The 15,181-nt window shown below is 48.7% G+C and overlaps 2 protein-coding genes across 2 annotated transcripts.

The window, feature by feature from the left end:
- Positions 1–176: 176 nt before the first annotated feature.
- Positions 177–8,851, top strand: nad4 (NADH dehydrogenase subunit 4). Its single transcript has 4 exons — positions 177–637; positions 2,049–2,653; positions 5,801–6,223; positions 8,763–8,851. The coding sequence occupies exons 1-4, from the start codon at positions 177–179 to the stop codon at positions 8,849–8,851; spliced, it is 1,578 nt and encodes a 525-aa protein (YP_007889787.1).
- A 1,172-nt stretch (positions 8,852–10,023) lies between these two features.
- nad2 (NADH dhydrogenase subunit 2) lies at positions 10,024–10,184 on the top strand (one part of a trans-spliced gene, as the record gives it). Coding sequence (YP_007889783.1) covers positions 10,024–10,184 — 161 coding nt within the window.
- A 2,556-nt stretch (positions 10,185–12,740) lies between these two features.
- nad2 (NADH dhydrogenase subunit 2) lies at positions 12,741–13,312 on the top strand (one part of a trans-spliced gene, as the record gives it). Coding sequence (YP_007889783.1) covers positions 12,741–13,312 — 572 coding nt within the window.
- A 1,476-nt stretch (positions 13,313–14,788) lies between these two features.
- Positions 14,789–14,977, top strand: nad2 (NADH dhydrogenase subunit 2; one part of a trans-spliced gene, as the record gives it). Coding sequence (YP_007889783.1) covers positions 14,789–14,977 — 189 coding nt within the window.
- Positions 14,978–15,181: the final 204 nt, after the last annotated feature.

Raw genomic sequence — 15,181 nt, forward strand, 5'->3', positions numbered from 1 at the left:
GGGGAGGAGACTCGCCTCAATACTTCCCACTGGACGAGAGGCGCACCTAACCCACCTACCCACTCATCAATCACGGTGTTCAGCTGACTTGCACTGATAGACCCCTATTGTATTGGAATTAGGCGCCCATCTTTTTACTGTTGTCAACTAATCTCTTCCATGTTCGATTCTACTCTATGTTAGAACATTTCTGTGAATGCTATTCTGATCTAAGTGGTCCTATTCTGTGTCCCGTGCTAGGAAGCATTATTCCTATTTTCATTCCAAATTCAAGAATACGACCGATACGATTGATTGGTCTGTGTGCCTCTCTTATTACTTTTTTGTATTCCCCTGTTCCTCGGATACAATTCGATCCTTCTACGGCCAAATCTCAATTTGTGGAAAGCCTTCGATGGCTTCCTTATGAAAACATCAATTTGAATTTGGGTATAGACGGTCTCTCTTTTTTCTTCGTGATATTGACCACATTTCTGATCCCTATTTGTATTTTAGTGGGTTGGTCTGGTATGAGAAGTTATGGGAAAGAGTATATTACAGCATCTCTAATTCGTGAATTTCTAATGATCGCCGTGTTCCGCATGCTGGATCCTCTACTATTCTATGTTCTTCCCGAAAGCGTGCTAATCCCTATGTTGTGCGGAGCTGAGCATCTTCTATTCGCTGGGATAAAGCTTTTCCTCTGCAGGGGCCTTGTGCAGTAAACCCCCTACGGGCGGTCGTCCGTCGTAAAGTAGTCCCCGCGAAGCTTTCGGGAAGAGGGGTAGTCTTGTGCGTAAGCATAGCATTTCTGGTCGAACCCGCCCAACCCAACTAAGACGAACCGAACCTGACAGACACATCTTTTTTGGGGAGGGTACTCCGAGTAGTGGGTACCTCGTAGGACCTCGACCCGCCTACTCGGGTCTTGTATGGATATGCAGGAAGGGGTGCTCCTAGGTGTGTGTAGGGGTTGTGTTTGTTCGCGAGAATGGATTCCTCGTCAAGTCAGTTTGGGGGTGTGGACACACTTGCGCGAATTCGGGTAACGGCTACAAGGGATAAATCGAAAGGAAACTGTACCCAACCAGGGATGGACGTAAACTCGTAAGCTACCGAGGGTAGGGATAATCGTCCAGGTCTTATTGTTAAAAAAAAAGCCGCCCCGCCACAGCAGGCGGGTTGCTTCCTCTGTCGTCGCCGGGGAGCTCTTGGTGAGGAGACCTTAGGATAAGTTGCTAAAACAAACGGGAGGGGAGGATCGACCCGTTCAGTATAATTCCGAAGAAAGACTGTTGGCAGCAGGTGGAGACATTTCTTTGGCCCCCAAAGAAAATAAATGCGGGCAGGGTTAAGCTCGGTAGAGGGTTCGAGAATAGGGTAGGGTCCTGTCTTTAAGATTCAGATAAGAAAAGAGTTCCAAACCTTTATGCATGCACCTTCGTATAAGTGCTGCATACAAGTTCCGGCCAGGAGAATTGGGAAACAAAAACCAATTGGAACCGCTCACATCACAGTAGTAGTAGCGTAAAGCCGTAAGTCGGGGGGCGGCCATAAAACAAAAAAAAGGCTCTGACTTTCACATCTCTCTCTAGATATCTAGAGAGAGATCCACTGCGTGAGCAACCGACTGTGCGTTACATGTGCTCTACAGGCCGCACTCCATCTTTCTTCCCAACGAGCCCTTTTTTGTTTTGGATTTGGAAGACGGGCGTTGCGTTCGGTTCGAAAGGCATGGTTTTCAGTATGTCTCCAGATAGGGCCCCCCTCTAGTCCGGCTAGCTAGTGAGCGGTTCTTTCGGGCGGGCGAGAAGCGGGCCGGCGGGCATCTCCCGCAACGCAAGCTGCATTGTTCGCCACCACCCGAGAAGCAAAAGATTCGAGAGTCCAGGCTTAATATACATGCATAGATAGTGGTCTAATGACAAGGGCCGACGACGGAAGCTCGGGACGGAGCCGTATGATGCGGAAGTCTCACGTACGGTTCCCTGAGAAGGGAGTGGCTACCTACTGGAGCTTCGACCAACCACCACCGGTAAATCCCGCTTTGGGGCCACCCCTTACTCTACCATTATTATAGGGGTATGGGGTTCGAGACAAAGAAAGATCAAGGCAGCATATCAGTTTTTCCTTTATACTTTACTTGGATCTGTTTTTATGCTATTAGCTATTCTGTTGATTCTTTTCCAAACAGGGACCGCCGATTTACAAATATCATTAACCACAGAATTTAGTGAGCGGCGCCAAATCTTTCTATGGATTGCTTCTTTCGCCGCTTTCGCCGTCAAAGTGCCTATGGTACCTGTTCATATTTGGTTACCCGAAGCTCATGTAGAGGCACCTACGGCAGGATCCGTCATCTTGGCAGGAATTCCTTCAAAATTGGGAACCCACGGGTTTTTAAGATTTTCAATACCCATGTTTCCCGAAGCAACACTTTGTTCCACTCCTTTCATTTATACTCCAAGCGCGATTGCTATAATATATACTTCCTTGACCACTTCAAGACAGATCGATCTTAAGAAGATCATTGCTTACTCCTCAGTAGCCCATATGAATCTGGTGACTATTGGTATGTTTAGTCGGGCGGCGGCCGTTAGGTCACCTATTTTTAGTTATGGACACACAAGACAAGGCCAAAACATGTGTGCCGGGCGTGCGACCCATCAACCTACTAGCAATGGGGGAGAAAACATAGCATGTCGCAACACTTGATTCAAGGCGTCAGCAAAACATTGCCGTCTGTTCCAAAAACAAAAGCCCCTTAGCGCCCCGGGACGGGAGTGGGCCCTACGCGCAGGCAACAGCAGCACCGGCTCTACGAAGTCAGAATCGAATCTTTGTGTTGGCTTTCCCAATTCATTCGTGAATAAGAATTCAAGGGCTAGAAGCGCTTCTAGCTGCTTCTTATTATTGTGGGTTGGCGTGGCGGAAATGAACGAAAAGCGAGATGAACGTGCTATTTTCAAATCGATTGATAGATAGCCTGATCCGTTCTGATAGATCGAAAGAGTATCTATGAAATAGAGGGAAGGAATCCATCAAGAATAAGGGGAAATCTCCTCTTTCTATCTATTGATAAGACAACTATTCTTGATCCATCAGAAAGAAATCGATATGTATCTGATGGAGTCTACATCGTACGTAGAGCGCCCAAGCTTTAGGCCAGCTCAGTTCTCTTATCCATCGAATGCACTGGGCTCATCTCATGGATGGAGGGAAAAGCCAAAATGTAGTTGTGTTGTTGTTGTTCGCCGCCTCGACGCATTCCCTTCTCTCCCCGGCATCGTCCCACACAGAAAGAAAGAGCGCAGAGCCCCGGCCCGACCTGTAGTGTAGGTCCGCTAACGTAAAGCGAGGAGTTGAGCCTGAACTGGCGAACCGAAGTCACTTTCGGAACCATACTTCCTAAAGCTAACACGTGTCCAGTCCAGCGGGAACGCGCAGCGCAAAAAAACGTAAGCTGCTATACCGAATCCCCCGCTGGCCATCGGGGACCGAGTGGTAAGGCCATGATCCGCAGGGGAACGGATCACTCATTCTTCCATTGGGGACAGGTGCACGAACGACAACTCCAAACGTCACACATCCGTCGCCTACTTACCGTTTAGGTGGCACCAGCGAGATCCAGCTAAGGTAAGGAACTTCGTGTCGCGGCTGCTCCACTCCGCCGCGGTCTCATGAACTGAACTTCGTTGCCTTCCCGCGCGCGAAGCGAATGGGCGCTGTGCTGTGGGTCAGTTTCGGGGCGGAGGGCGAAGAGAGACCACAAGAATGATTCATTTGGATCGACGAGCCCCAAAACTAAGAATCAATGGAATGTCTGTCTATCCATGAACATCTATTCTATCTGTATATCTAGGGGGTCTCTCTATACATAAAAAAGAGTTTTATGGCACGATATGATCGCCTAGCCGTAGCCGCATATTGAGCGCAGCGGATATGCGGGATTTCAGTTGGATCAGATCTTTCGCTTTGACGGAAGCTTTTGGACCTAGCGAAAAGGACTTTCTAAGCCTTCGCGCAAGCAAGCGCGAGAGAAGCAAGCAAAGTAGAAGCTTTGCCAGAAGCAAGACGGGGAAGCAGAGCTGTCGTATAAGCGGTAGCTTCCCCCGACCTACTCAACAAAAATACAACAGTCGCGACCTACTTTGATTCAAAACAAAAGAAAGGCGAAGGGTTTGGCAACAAGCAAACGGCTTTCTATCATAGTTGCAAGGGTTCCAAACCTGAACTACTTAAGTAAAGTACCAAAGGCTGCTTTCGGTTGGTAAATGGTAAATAAGGGGGCTGTTCACTACAAGCTATCAGCGCTGTCTTAGATTGAACGTCGACTTATCTTATTGCCGTTCAATCTCTAAGGCGGGTTTACGCTTAGAACGGAATAGTGTTCGTGTCCAAAGGTGAACAACGCCCTAGCTTCTAGAGTTCGCTGCTTTTACCAGGCCGGAGAAGGGCTTATACTGCTCGCCTTTGTTTGATATGTTCATTAAGTACCAATACAAACGAAAACTACACCAAAGTGGAAAGGCCCCTATAGAAGCTAGAAGTAACCTCTAGTAGTCGGCCTAACCAAAGCGTCACGACAACAGAAAATGACCCTTATGAATGGAATCTTAAGTGGGGGGCTTAGCCCGCCCGCCTACCAATCAAAGAGGCTGAGAGTAAGCGTAAGCTCTTCGAGCTTCCCTTCATTCGCTTCGCGGGAGCCGCACAACACATAGCTGGAAGTCAGAGGGCCCATACTACCTGCCTAACCCCTCGCTCCGAGGGACCGTAGATCGGAACGTTATAAAACCACCCCATTCATCTAAAAGATAGGGGAAGGGGCCTATGTATTTGCATGACTCCTGCGGATTTGAACCTATCTACACCCGGAGCCAATCTCCTATCGGTCCTGCCACCACGCCGCAGAACGGGAGCTCGTGTGGAACCTTTTCTTTCTGGCGTAACAGCGGTGGAACGTAAAAAAAGATTACGGTCGCGTAACATAAGGGCCGGAGGTACGGTAAACTCGGCCAAAATATGACACCCGAAGGGAGGGCCCGGCGCGCGCAATCCTATCCTCGTCCGAGTTTACCCCTTGCACTTCGGACAGCCGTCCGTAGCATCATAAGGAGGACCTCCCTTTCGGGGTAAAAAAAAAGGTACGGTACTACGGTCTTTCTCAACGTGGTGTATAGCACGAAAAACCTTTCGATACAAGATAGGGCCGTTCACATGAAAGAAGATAAGAAATCCTTGATTATCTTCTTTCTCTTTCTCGAGGGGGAAAGAGAAAGAGGGTCTTATGGAGGGAGGGGGAACATTCGGGCGCTTTTTTTAAAATCCTCCACTGCATCCAGGATCACAAGTGGAACGCTAAGCAGGGGGGAGGGGAAAGGCTTGGGCTGGGCCTACCTATCCCGATAGGACCTCCTAAAGGAACGGGAGCTGTTGAGAGGTTCCATATTGCCGAGCCGAAGGGCAGCACTTCTGTACGTGATCGTAGTATGTCACGTCGTCTCGTCCCCGCAGCATTGAAAAGTACCTATGCACTATTTCCGGTTCACTTCTAAGGAAGATAGAGTTGGGGTGGGGGTCTACGATGTGATACTCAAGTATGACCCGGGGAGATACATGCTAACTATGGGTAGAAGGAACCTTTATGTACAAAATTTAGGGGGGTTACAGATCTCTTAGACTACCATCGATCGACAGAGCGGAACGACCAGAAAAAAAAGTGAAGTTAGAAAGCCGTATGATAGGCGGTAACTATCTTGTACGGTTCGGGGGGTAATCGGCGTACTCCGATCAGTGGGGGGGGAATCTTTGGCTCTATCGAACATACAGGGAATTGGAGGTAGCATTCCACCGATGTTAAGTCATGGACTGGTTCCTTCAGCCCTTTTTCTATGTGTTGGTGTTCTATATGACCGACATAAGACTCGACTTGTTAGATATTACGGAGGGTTAGTGAGCACCATGCCGAATCTCTCTACCATTTCCTTCTCTTCCACTTTGGCCAATATGAGTTCACCTGGTACTAGCAGCTTTATCGGGGAATTTCCCATCTCAGTAGGAGCTTTCCAAAGAAATAGCTTAGTAGCCACATTAGCAGCGCTTGGGATGATTTTAGGCGCGGCGTATTCCCTTTGGCTATATAATCGTGTGGTTTCTGGAAATTTAAAAGCCGATTTCCTCCATAAATTCTCCGATCCAAATGGCAGAGAAGTTTCCATATTTATACCTTTTCTTGTTGGAGGGGCGACCGTCCGTTGAACTACCAAAGAAAAAAGAAACCAATGTGATCATGACATTGTAGGTGCTTGCGATGGGGCGGATGCGACTTCCCTCAGTTGGTTTGGGTGGTATAGCCCGTTGCAGAAGTCCCCCCTTTTTTTATCCATATCTTTCTTTAGTCTTTAGGGAGCCAAAGCTTGACTTGACTAAGAAAATCAATAAGGCTCGCGCAGGGGCGCTCACGTTTTTTGGCTGAGCCGTATCTTGCTGGGTGGGACCGAGAGGGGGGCAACCATGCATGGTACTTCTCGACCGTGTCTCCGAGGGACAGTTGAACGAGCGACTCATGAATGCTGCCGGGTTGGACGAGCCAATAACTCGAACGCGTTCGGTCTGTTTTTTGAGCAAGAATCACAGCGTTACCTTACCTTCACCATGATACGGACTCCAAGTTCTTATGGCAGAGCGCGAGGAGATTGATCATCAATATGATGATGGGAATGGAAACCAGAAGCACGACCGACCGGGGTCCAAGATAATCCATCAGTAACAGTAGTAACGTAAGCATGAGACTTTTTGGTAGTACCGGTGAACCAGATGGCCGCGGCGATGGAATCTGGGACGGAGGACTCGTAGTATCTCTCTAGATCTGGCAAAAGCGAAAGACCCCCCCTAACGTAATTCGAAAGGGGGCTGACCGCTGAGCAAGTACGATAAATTGGCCCCGCTCCGCTTTATTAAAAGCAAGGACCGCTACGGGAGGTCAAACCAAGGACCTATGGAAGTCGGGGCTCGCCCCCGGTCAATATTGGATCAAACAATAGAGGGCCGTAGGTAGCACTGACCTATTTTTTTTATTGATTCAATACAATAGGGGAAAAGATCGTAAAGTTCCCTACCGAGACAACACTCTCAACGGATCCTCCGCGCGCTGGGCATACCTCTTCTGTGCGTCTTTCTCGTGGCGGGAACAGAACAACAGGGAAAGACCCGGCCGACCTGCCCAGGGCTCGAGGGCGAGCTTTATTTAAGAGAGAATGGGGAGTGAATCGAAAGGCTTCCGTTTTCGTTCTTGGTTTTTTGGGGCTCCTCTCGATCTTATTCGTAGTTGGGGAGGGGGAAGGAGTCTAAATCAATGGACATTAATGAACCATCATTGATGGACGTTGCACATGACACGATCAATTCGACTCAAGGTCCGGCGCTAATAGAAGTTGCTTACTCTCCTAGTAGCGAAGGAAAAAGGCAGGGCTTTTTTCGTAGTAATAGTGGGCGGGTCTCATGAGATCTATGCCGGCCGTCGGAATCAAATGAAGGGGTCGAAGGACCATTCGATTCATGAAGGGGCATAGATCTAGGCCTCTTTGTTTGGTCAATCACCAAAGGCGGGGGGGAACCACTATGGGCGAGACTCCCCGGCCTCGATTCTTTTGCATAGTCCGGGGGCCGGCCGCTGCAGAGCTGCGGGGCATAGCGGCGCCCTCGCCTGGCGCCATTCCCGGATCTAGCAGCAGATGGGCGGGCCTGAATTCAGACCAGACTCTTCTTTATTTGAGCTGCTCCCACGCACGCAGACCGGAAGATCTCAGTTGTCCTGGACTGGACAAGTACGTAGAGATCTTCGTGGGACCGGGGAGGGAGTCTCAATCGATCTTTTCTAGGATTCCTTATCACGCCACGCACGGAGATCTTTCCATTGATAGATAAGAGGGCTCCCCCCTTGAACAAACTCTTAAAGGTTAGGTTACTACCTGCCTCTACGTCAGAGGTGTACTTTGTACCGCCCGGAGGTCATATAGATAGAAACCCGGAGCGATAAGAACGAAAGCCCTACCCACAGCTACCACTACTGGCGCTTCAAAAGGCTTAGATTTATTCTAAGGGCGCTACAGCAAGCTACCTTTTTTTAGGTCGTGTAATAGGGAGGTGTAAGCCTCGAAAGCCTTGAGTACTTCGGTAGGGCGAGCAGCCCAAAAAAAAGGTTTGGAACTCTTCCCGTCCCGTATTTCTTCATTTCATTCTCTATTCGGCCCGCCTCAAACAAAATGAGAAAAAAGGATAGGACTCTTGATTCGAAGTCACTACGAAAGGGTCGGTCAATAGCATAGCTCTTTATTTCCCCGGTCTCATTTCGAAGGAAAGGCCTTCGCATTCCTAATCCGGTAGGGGGCCGGACGGCTTGCCCCAGCTTGGCTAATCGCATCCCCGCGCAACGACATTCTTCGCCCCTTACCGTTCTCGCTCAGTCTTTGCAACGGCTGGGGAGGCAGTCGTAGAAGCGAAGCCTATCGCCACGCCGACCATCAAATACGAGATTGGGCCCCTTCTCAAAGATTTGATGGAATGGCCCACCCAAGAGCGCTTATGTAATATGGGAACTCATGGCTGGAAACAATCCTTATGGTTTTGATATCCGGTAGGAATAATAAGAATCAAAGTCCAGGTTGGTTGGTGAGCCTAGTGATAGGAGACTATCTAGCTTGGTTCGGAGAGCACTTGTTGGGTTAAAGATTTTTTTGTTGCTAAATGTTACGGCCTAAATGCTGAACTATTGACCCTACTTGTTCGGATGGGTGTTCACCCCAAAGTGTTCCCGGACCGCATGCATACATACGTCAGTAACTTAGTGCAACATGGGAAATTTAATTGAGAGGAATCAGCAAAGAAAAGAAAAACGGGTCAACATCTTAATGTGTATTTTAGAGAGATTGTCCTCGGCTCGGGCTGAGGAGTGTCCACATGAGTTCGTTGAGGTGTCTACACAGGTTCGAAGACGCTCTTTTATATTCTGTCGAGAGTTCGGATTGCTCCACCTAAGTAGAACGAAAATAAGGAATTGGAAATTAAACAACAAAGGGGGAGCCAGAAGCTTCGCTTCCGGGAGGGGGATAATATATATAGGAGGCTTTCGTTCGATACTCTGGTCTGGAGACTTGCTTGCTCACTGAGCAAGGAAGCCTTATCCAGACTCTGACTTCGGAGTGGCTACTCCCTGACTCTCATCGTTCCCATTGGATTCGCTCTACGGGCCTTCTTCTTCGCTACCGAAGGAGGGCTATCCATGGCAAATTACATGATGCCTCACGGAGCTGCCGAATCCGAATTGGAGGATTTGTTTACTTATACTTCCGATATGGTGGAAGATTCGGCCAGTTCCGGGCGTAGTATAAGTACCTCATCGGTCAATCAACCGCTTCCGGGGGAACAAGCTATGGGTCCCGCTAATCCAGTGGCTTCCGGGGAGGCTGAAGCCGGTCCATCTCATGTCGTTCCCTTTCCATACGACGAGGAGGAGGTTATAGGGGGAGATTCTGTGCGATCTATACAGAATCGACTTTTGGCAAAATACGACTCTCCTTCCGCCCATGAGATCACAATGGCCCGGATTGAGGCCGAAGATCTCATGGAAGTAAAAGTGGAGATTGGCTGAACCGTGGAGCGCGCGCCCTGGACAATCCTCGTACCTTAACGGGCGAGGAGCCCAGCCCCTGGAAACCCTCGCCCGACTAAGGGATGGAGTTGTGAGCGGGGACGCCGCCACAATAACTACCTTAAAGCACCGGATGATTTGGTGCCGACACGCTCTCCCAAACATAAGATCTCACTTTCGTTATTCACCGTGCAGGAAAGACCCCCATTTCATAGCGCCTGGGGAACGCAAGTTTGATCGAGGATTGGAGAGGAGAGGTGGAATGGAAGAAAAGGCTCGGGATGGATTTAGGAGTCTTTGTGCGAGCCGTATGCGGTGAGAGTCGCACGTACGGTAACGAGGGGGGTTCGCGTCTATACGTGTAGTGTGGTGGTTGGGCCTACCCACCCTATTTGTTCCATGATCTATGGGTCTACTGGAGCTACCCACTTCGATCAATTAGCCAAGATTTTGACCGGATACGAAATCACTGGTGCTCGATCTAGTGGTATTTTTATGGGGATTCTATCTATCGCTGTAGGATCCCTATTCAAGATAACTGCAGTTCCTTTTCGGGCGGCTGTAGAACGGACGGCCGCCTATAGGTGGTAGGGTAGGGTGGGTGGTACCGCTCAGATTGCGGCCAATCTTCCTAACCGCGCGCGGGCCGGGCTTAGAGCGCGTGAAACTCATCACTATCTCGTAAGGGCGTTGAGACCATAGCATGTTAAACGAAAGCGCCGCTTTCTCTGTAGTGTTGTCACACAGCTGCCCGCCTAGAAGAGCCACTCGCTCTGTAGTGTTGTCACACAAGATAAGCACGCCGCCCGCCTGCTGGCCGGGCGAATCGAAGTTCTCTTCCGGTCAACTGTCCACCCAGTCAAGTGCAAAAAACACAGTAGAATCACGCAACGCACGCTGCTGGTGTGCTTCCTGCCCGCGAGGAAAGAAGAGCGACAAGGTTTAGTTCAGATTTGACTGTTTGCAGCATGGGAGCGGATTACCCAAAAAATCCCTGGGAACAATGAAAAAAAAGATATCTCGGTAACGAAAACTATAGGGGGCTGTATTGGCGAGATCCAACGGTGAACAGCTGTCCAAAAGAAAAACCGCCTGGAAGTCCGAGGACCTTTAGTACCGTACCCTACCCCCGAACCAGCAGCCTTTGCGCCAAGCAAGACCGCCCTTGTCCTTTCTCCATTCCGCCTCCTTCTTTGCTTTGTTCCAATAGAGTCTAAGGCAAAGCAAAAGTGGGTTCGTATGCCTACTTTACCTACTGAAAGGGAACGAACTTTGTTTCGTTTCCGGGTTTATGGATTGGATTCAGTCAGCGTCACTCCTTCCTTTTTGTTGAGTCGTGACGCTTTGGTTACCGGCAAACGCTTCCAAAGAAAGGCGACCCTCTCGAGTTTCCGGCTGTTTCCTAGATTGAAGTAGCCTTTCTTTCGTCGCCCTACCAAACGAAAGAAGTCACTATCAAAAAGCTCGCCCTACTGAAGTACCTAAGGTGCGCTCCGCCCGGTGACTAATCAATTGGTTTGCGCTTTGAAGTGATGAGGTCGCAAAGAGGGAAGTAGGGCTCCTATTGACTCAAGGTTTGTTCTTCGGTTTCCTTTAGAATGAAAGTCGCTATGAAGCCCCTACTACTTCTATTATATTCTACTTACTTTGTTTGATTAAAAAGGCGAACCCCAACTAGTCGTATGGGGTGGGGTGCTTGTGGTAAGCTGCCTTGGATATGAGTATTAGGAATTCCTAAAAAACAGGCAAAGTCCGGTATTTGACGAAGATCTTTCTATCAATAGATAGGATTTAGTGTTCGATATAGGGGATAGGATCCATCTGCTCTTTCTCTCTCCATTTTTTAGAGAGAGCAGATAAGATATAACGCTAAAAAAAAGGGGATAAAGGATACATAGACATCTAAGGGGATGTCTATTCTATTCCTCTTGAGAGAGAGTAGAGAAAAAAAGATAGATGAACGAGATCTCTTTTTTCTATCTATCATTGATTCAATCTATGAATCAAGTCGAAAGACTTATTTTGGTTCCCCGAAGCCCCGAATGGATTGTGGATCGTTTCTGCCAACGAAATGAACGCGGAGCCCGTTCCGAATGCTTCTCCGATCCGGAAGTTCTCGCGAAGAGAATAAGATGCTGCTCCCCCTCCCTCTGTCTTTTCTCGCTTTGCTAATCTTCCCTTCTAACGCGGGCCGGGCGCTTCAGTAGTTAGGGGGCGCGGGAGGAAGAAACCTAAGAGAAGAGCGTCTTCTCTTAGGTTTCTTTTTTTTCAGTGCAACACAGGAAAGCGCCCTCTTTTTGTCATCCCCGCAGCTTTCCAGATTTTGTATTGAACGTATGGCGTAGCTAGGATCTTCAAATCATGTTTGAGCCTAGCCTATCCTATGTTCAAACCCACCCCCTATTTGATTTGATTGAATGAATAAGGCTGGAAAGAATGCCCGCCAAGTTCAGATAAGGGAATGCTTCCCCCAACCATTAAAGGAAAGGCTCGACGAAGGGAGATGCGGCGGGGGAAGGAAAACGCTTTCGGAGATCGAGATTTTTTTGTTTTTCATCGAAAACGAAGAAGGCCTACGGTGCGTGTTATCTGAAGGGAACACGCTTTTTCGACCGCGGTGGTATGATTGCCGGGCCCTCCCCTCGTTCCGCCCGCTGGCCTATTGGGATAGCAGCCTTCGGGCTTTGCCTGCCCTTTTTTGATCGGCCCGGGAAAGCGCTGGCAACAACAGAAAGGAAGGGGTCCATGTAGCTGCTGCGTCCGCCCCCTTCTGAGTAAGTCAATGGGGCAGCAGGTTCGGCATCTACTAAAAAAGAGAGAATCCACTTGAGATAACCACGCCTCTGCTAGGCAGCGTGTGGAATGGCCAAGAGCGGACCTTTTTGGATATATAATCAAAAGAGTGGAGTTACGGGAACAGCCGTCTGATGGAAAACTACTTTCACGTTCGGTTCAGAGAGCACTTTTTTTTCGTCGAGAATTATTCGTTCCCTTTCGTGTGAATTCCCCAGCGGCGAATTCAAAACTTTTTTGGCCCTATCTATTCCATCTCTCGAGCCCCGAAGAAAACCCCCCTCCCCTTCGGACTCCATATCTCTTTTGACTCTATATATGTGGGCACCTGATATCTATGAGGGTTCACCCACCCCGGTTACAGCATTCCTTTCTATTGCGCCTAAAATATCTATTTTTGCTAATATTTCACGTGTTTCTATTTATGGTTCCTATGGAGCTACATTGCAACAAATCTTCTGTTTCTGCAGCATTGCTTCTATGATTTTAGGAGCACTGGCCGCCATGGCCCAAACGAAAGTCAAAAGACCTCTAGCTCATAGTTCAATTGGACATGTAGGTTATATTCGTACTGGTTTCTCATGTGGAACCATAGAAGGAATTCAATCACTACTAATTGGTATCTTCATTTATGCATTAATGACGATAGATGCATTCGCCATAGTTTTAGCATTACGGCAAACCCGTGTCAAATATATAGCAGATTTGGGCGCTCTAGCCAAAACGAATCCTATTTCGGCTATTACCTTCTCCATTACTATGTTCTCATACGTAGGAATACCCCCGTTAGCCGGCTTTTGTAGCAAATTCTATTTGTTCTTCGCCGCTTTGGGTTGTGGGGCTTACTTCCTAGCCCCAGTGGGAGTAGTGACTAGCGTTATAGGTTGTTGGGCGGCCGGAAGGTTGCCACGAGTAAGTCAGTTTGGGGGACCGAAGGCTGTTCTCCGTGCACCGGACACGTAGCTTACCGAATCCGTTGCGACACCGATGGGAATGCATGCTACGAAAGATAGGGTCGAGTCTGAAACATCAACCGTCTACTCAATATCCTTGTACGAGTCCACAATCACTACACGAGATGAACCTTGGTTTGGTGAATGGAAGCCTTAGGTGTAAAAAAAAGGACTCCCAGTTACTGCGCGCGATCGTATACTGAGGTGCTCCCCGCCGGTTGTTGGAACGACGCGAGCCGGGCCTCCATTCAGAAAGATGAAGGGTCCAAACGAAAGTCAAAAGAGGGGGTTACAAATTCCCCATCTCATTGGGGGCGGAAAACGAATCGACATCTCGATGTGATACAGCCTTTTCTATTTTAGTTGGGAAAGAACGGCGAAGTCCATCCGAACCGTCCAATGAAGAAGAAGAGGAGAGCAAAGCGCCAATGGCGCGCGAAGCGCATGCGAAACGGGCACGGAGAAAAATAAGTGTGGAGGATAAGCAGCCGAGCTCATTCCCTTCGCTTCCTGGGCCCAAAGCAGTGCAGTCTTTCCTGGCCAAAGGATTTGGGGCGCTACGCTACTTAACTATAGAAATCCATTTTTTTTAGTCATATATATATTAATAGAAAGATAGATCCATCCATCTATCCTATCCGATTTCTATTTTTATATCTAAAAAAGAATCGATTTCATTCAACGTTTGATTCAAAGAACTGCGCTTAGCCCCCCCCGCTCATGAAACGGCTCTGCTGCAATGGATGGCAGAGGGTCCGTAGTACCCAAAGCACTGGAGTGGTCCAGTAGCCGGGAAGGGGCCTAGAAGTGCCTACTACTACACCACACTACACTCGGCTCTACACATTTCCAGAGCTAACCCCTGTCCAGTCCCTGGCAGAGTGAAGGGGGCTTCCATCCTTATTCCCTATCCCCTCGCCCAGGCTAACGGGGCCTTATTCAGGGGGGGAGAGTGGAGCCCCGAGAAGCACTGTTGAGAGGAAGATCCTTGGCCCCTCCTCATTCTCTACAGGGTTCCAAACCTTTCTTCAACATAGGTGACAACGAGCGGGGCAGAGATCGAACACGAGAATAACAAGCTCGCCTTCCTTTTTGTTGGATCATTTTGATAGAGAGGGATGGAGAAAGTGGACAAAACAGACTCGCATTTCCCAGTCGAAAAGATGGGTTCCTTTTTCGTCTTGCATTTCTCATCGAACAAATACGGAAAAAGAATCATATTGAAAACGTTCCTAACCCACCAACCCCTTCCTTCGTAGAGCCGTGTATTGTAATCCGAACCTGCCCGGAGCGAGTCTCCCATAGAGGCAAGTGAAGTTGGTGAGCCGTATGATGGGCAACTATCTCCTGCGGTTCGGAGAGGACTCAGCTGTTAGTTAGTACCCCCTTTCGGGGTGGACCTTTCACTCTATTTTATTATATACGCTTAGCGAAAAGAATGTTTTTTGATACACCTAGGACATGGATTTTATATGAACCAATGGATCGTGACAAGTCCTTACTACTAGCAATGACTTCGTCTTTCATTACTTCATCCTTTCCATATCCCTCTCCCTTGTTCTCAGTTACTCATCAAATGGCACTAAGTTCATATCTTTAAGTTCGATCATTGACAAGGTTCAAAGAAAGGGTGGGCAGAAGTTCGCCTTCCAAGAGAGGAGACAGGAGACTCATGGCACTTGTGGCTGTTGAGGGCCATCCAGTTGCTTGCTGCTTATGAGAGCAGGAAGCTGAACGGAGCCGAGAGGCCCTACGCAGTACATTAGAAAGAACTGCGGGGAAGACCAGCCATAAAACTCTATAA

The sequence above is a fragment of the Vigna angularis genome (genome assembly GCF_016808095.1).
Source record: "Vigna angularis mitochondrial DNA, complete sequence".
Taxonomy (NCBI): domain Eukaryota; kingdom Viridiplantae; phylum Streptophyta; class Magnoliopsida; order Fabales; family Fabaceae; genus Vigna; species Vigna angularis.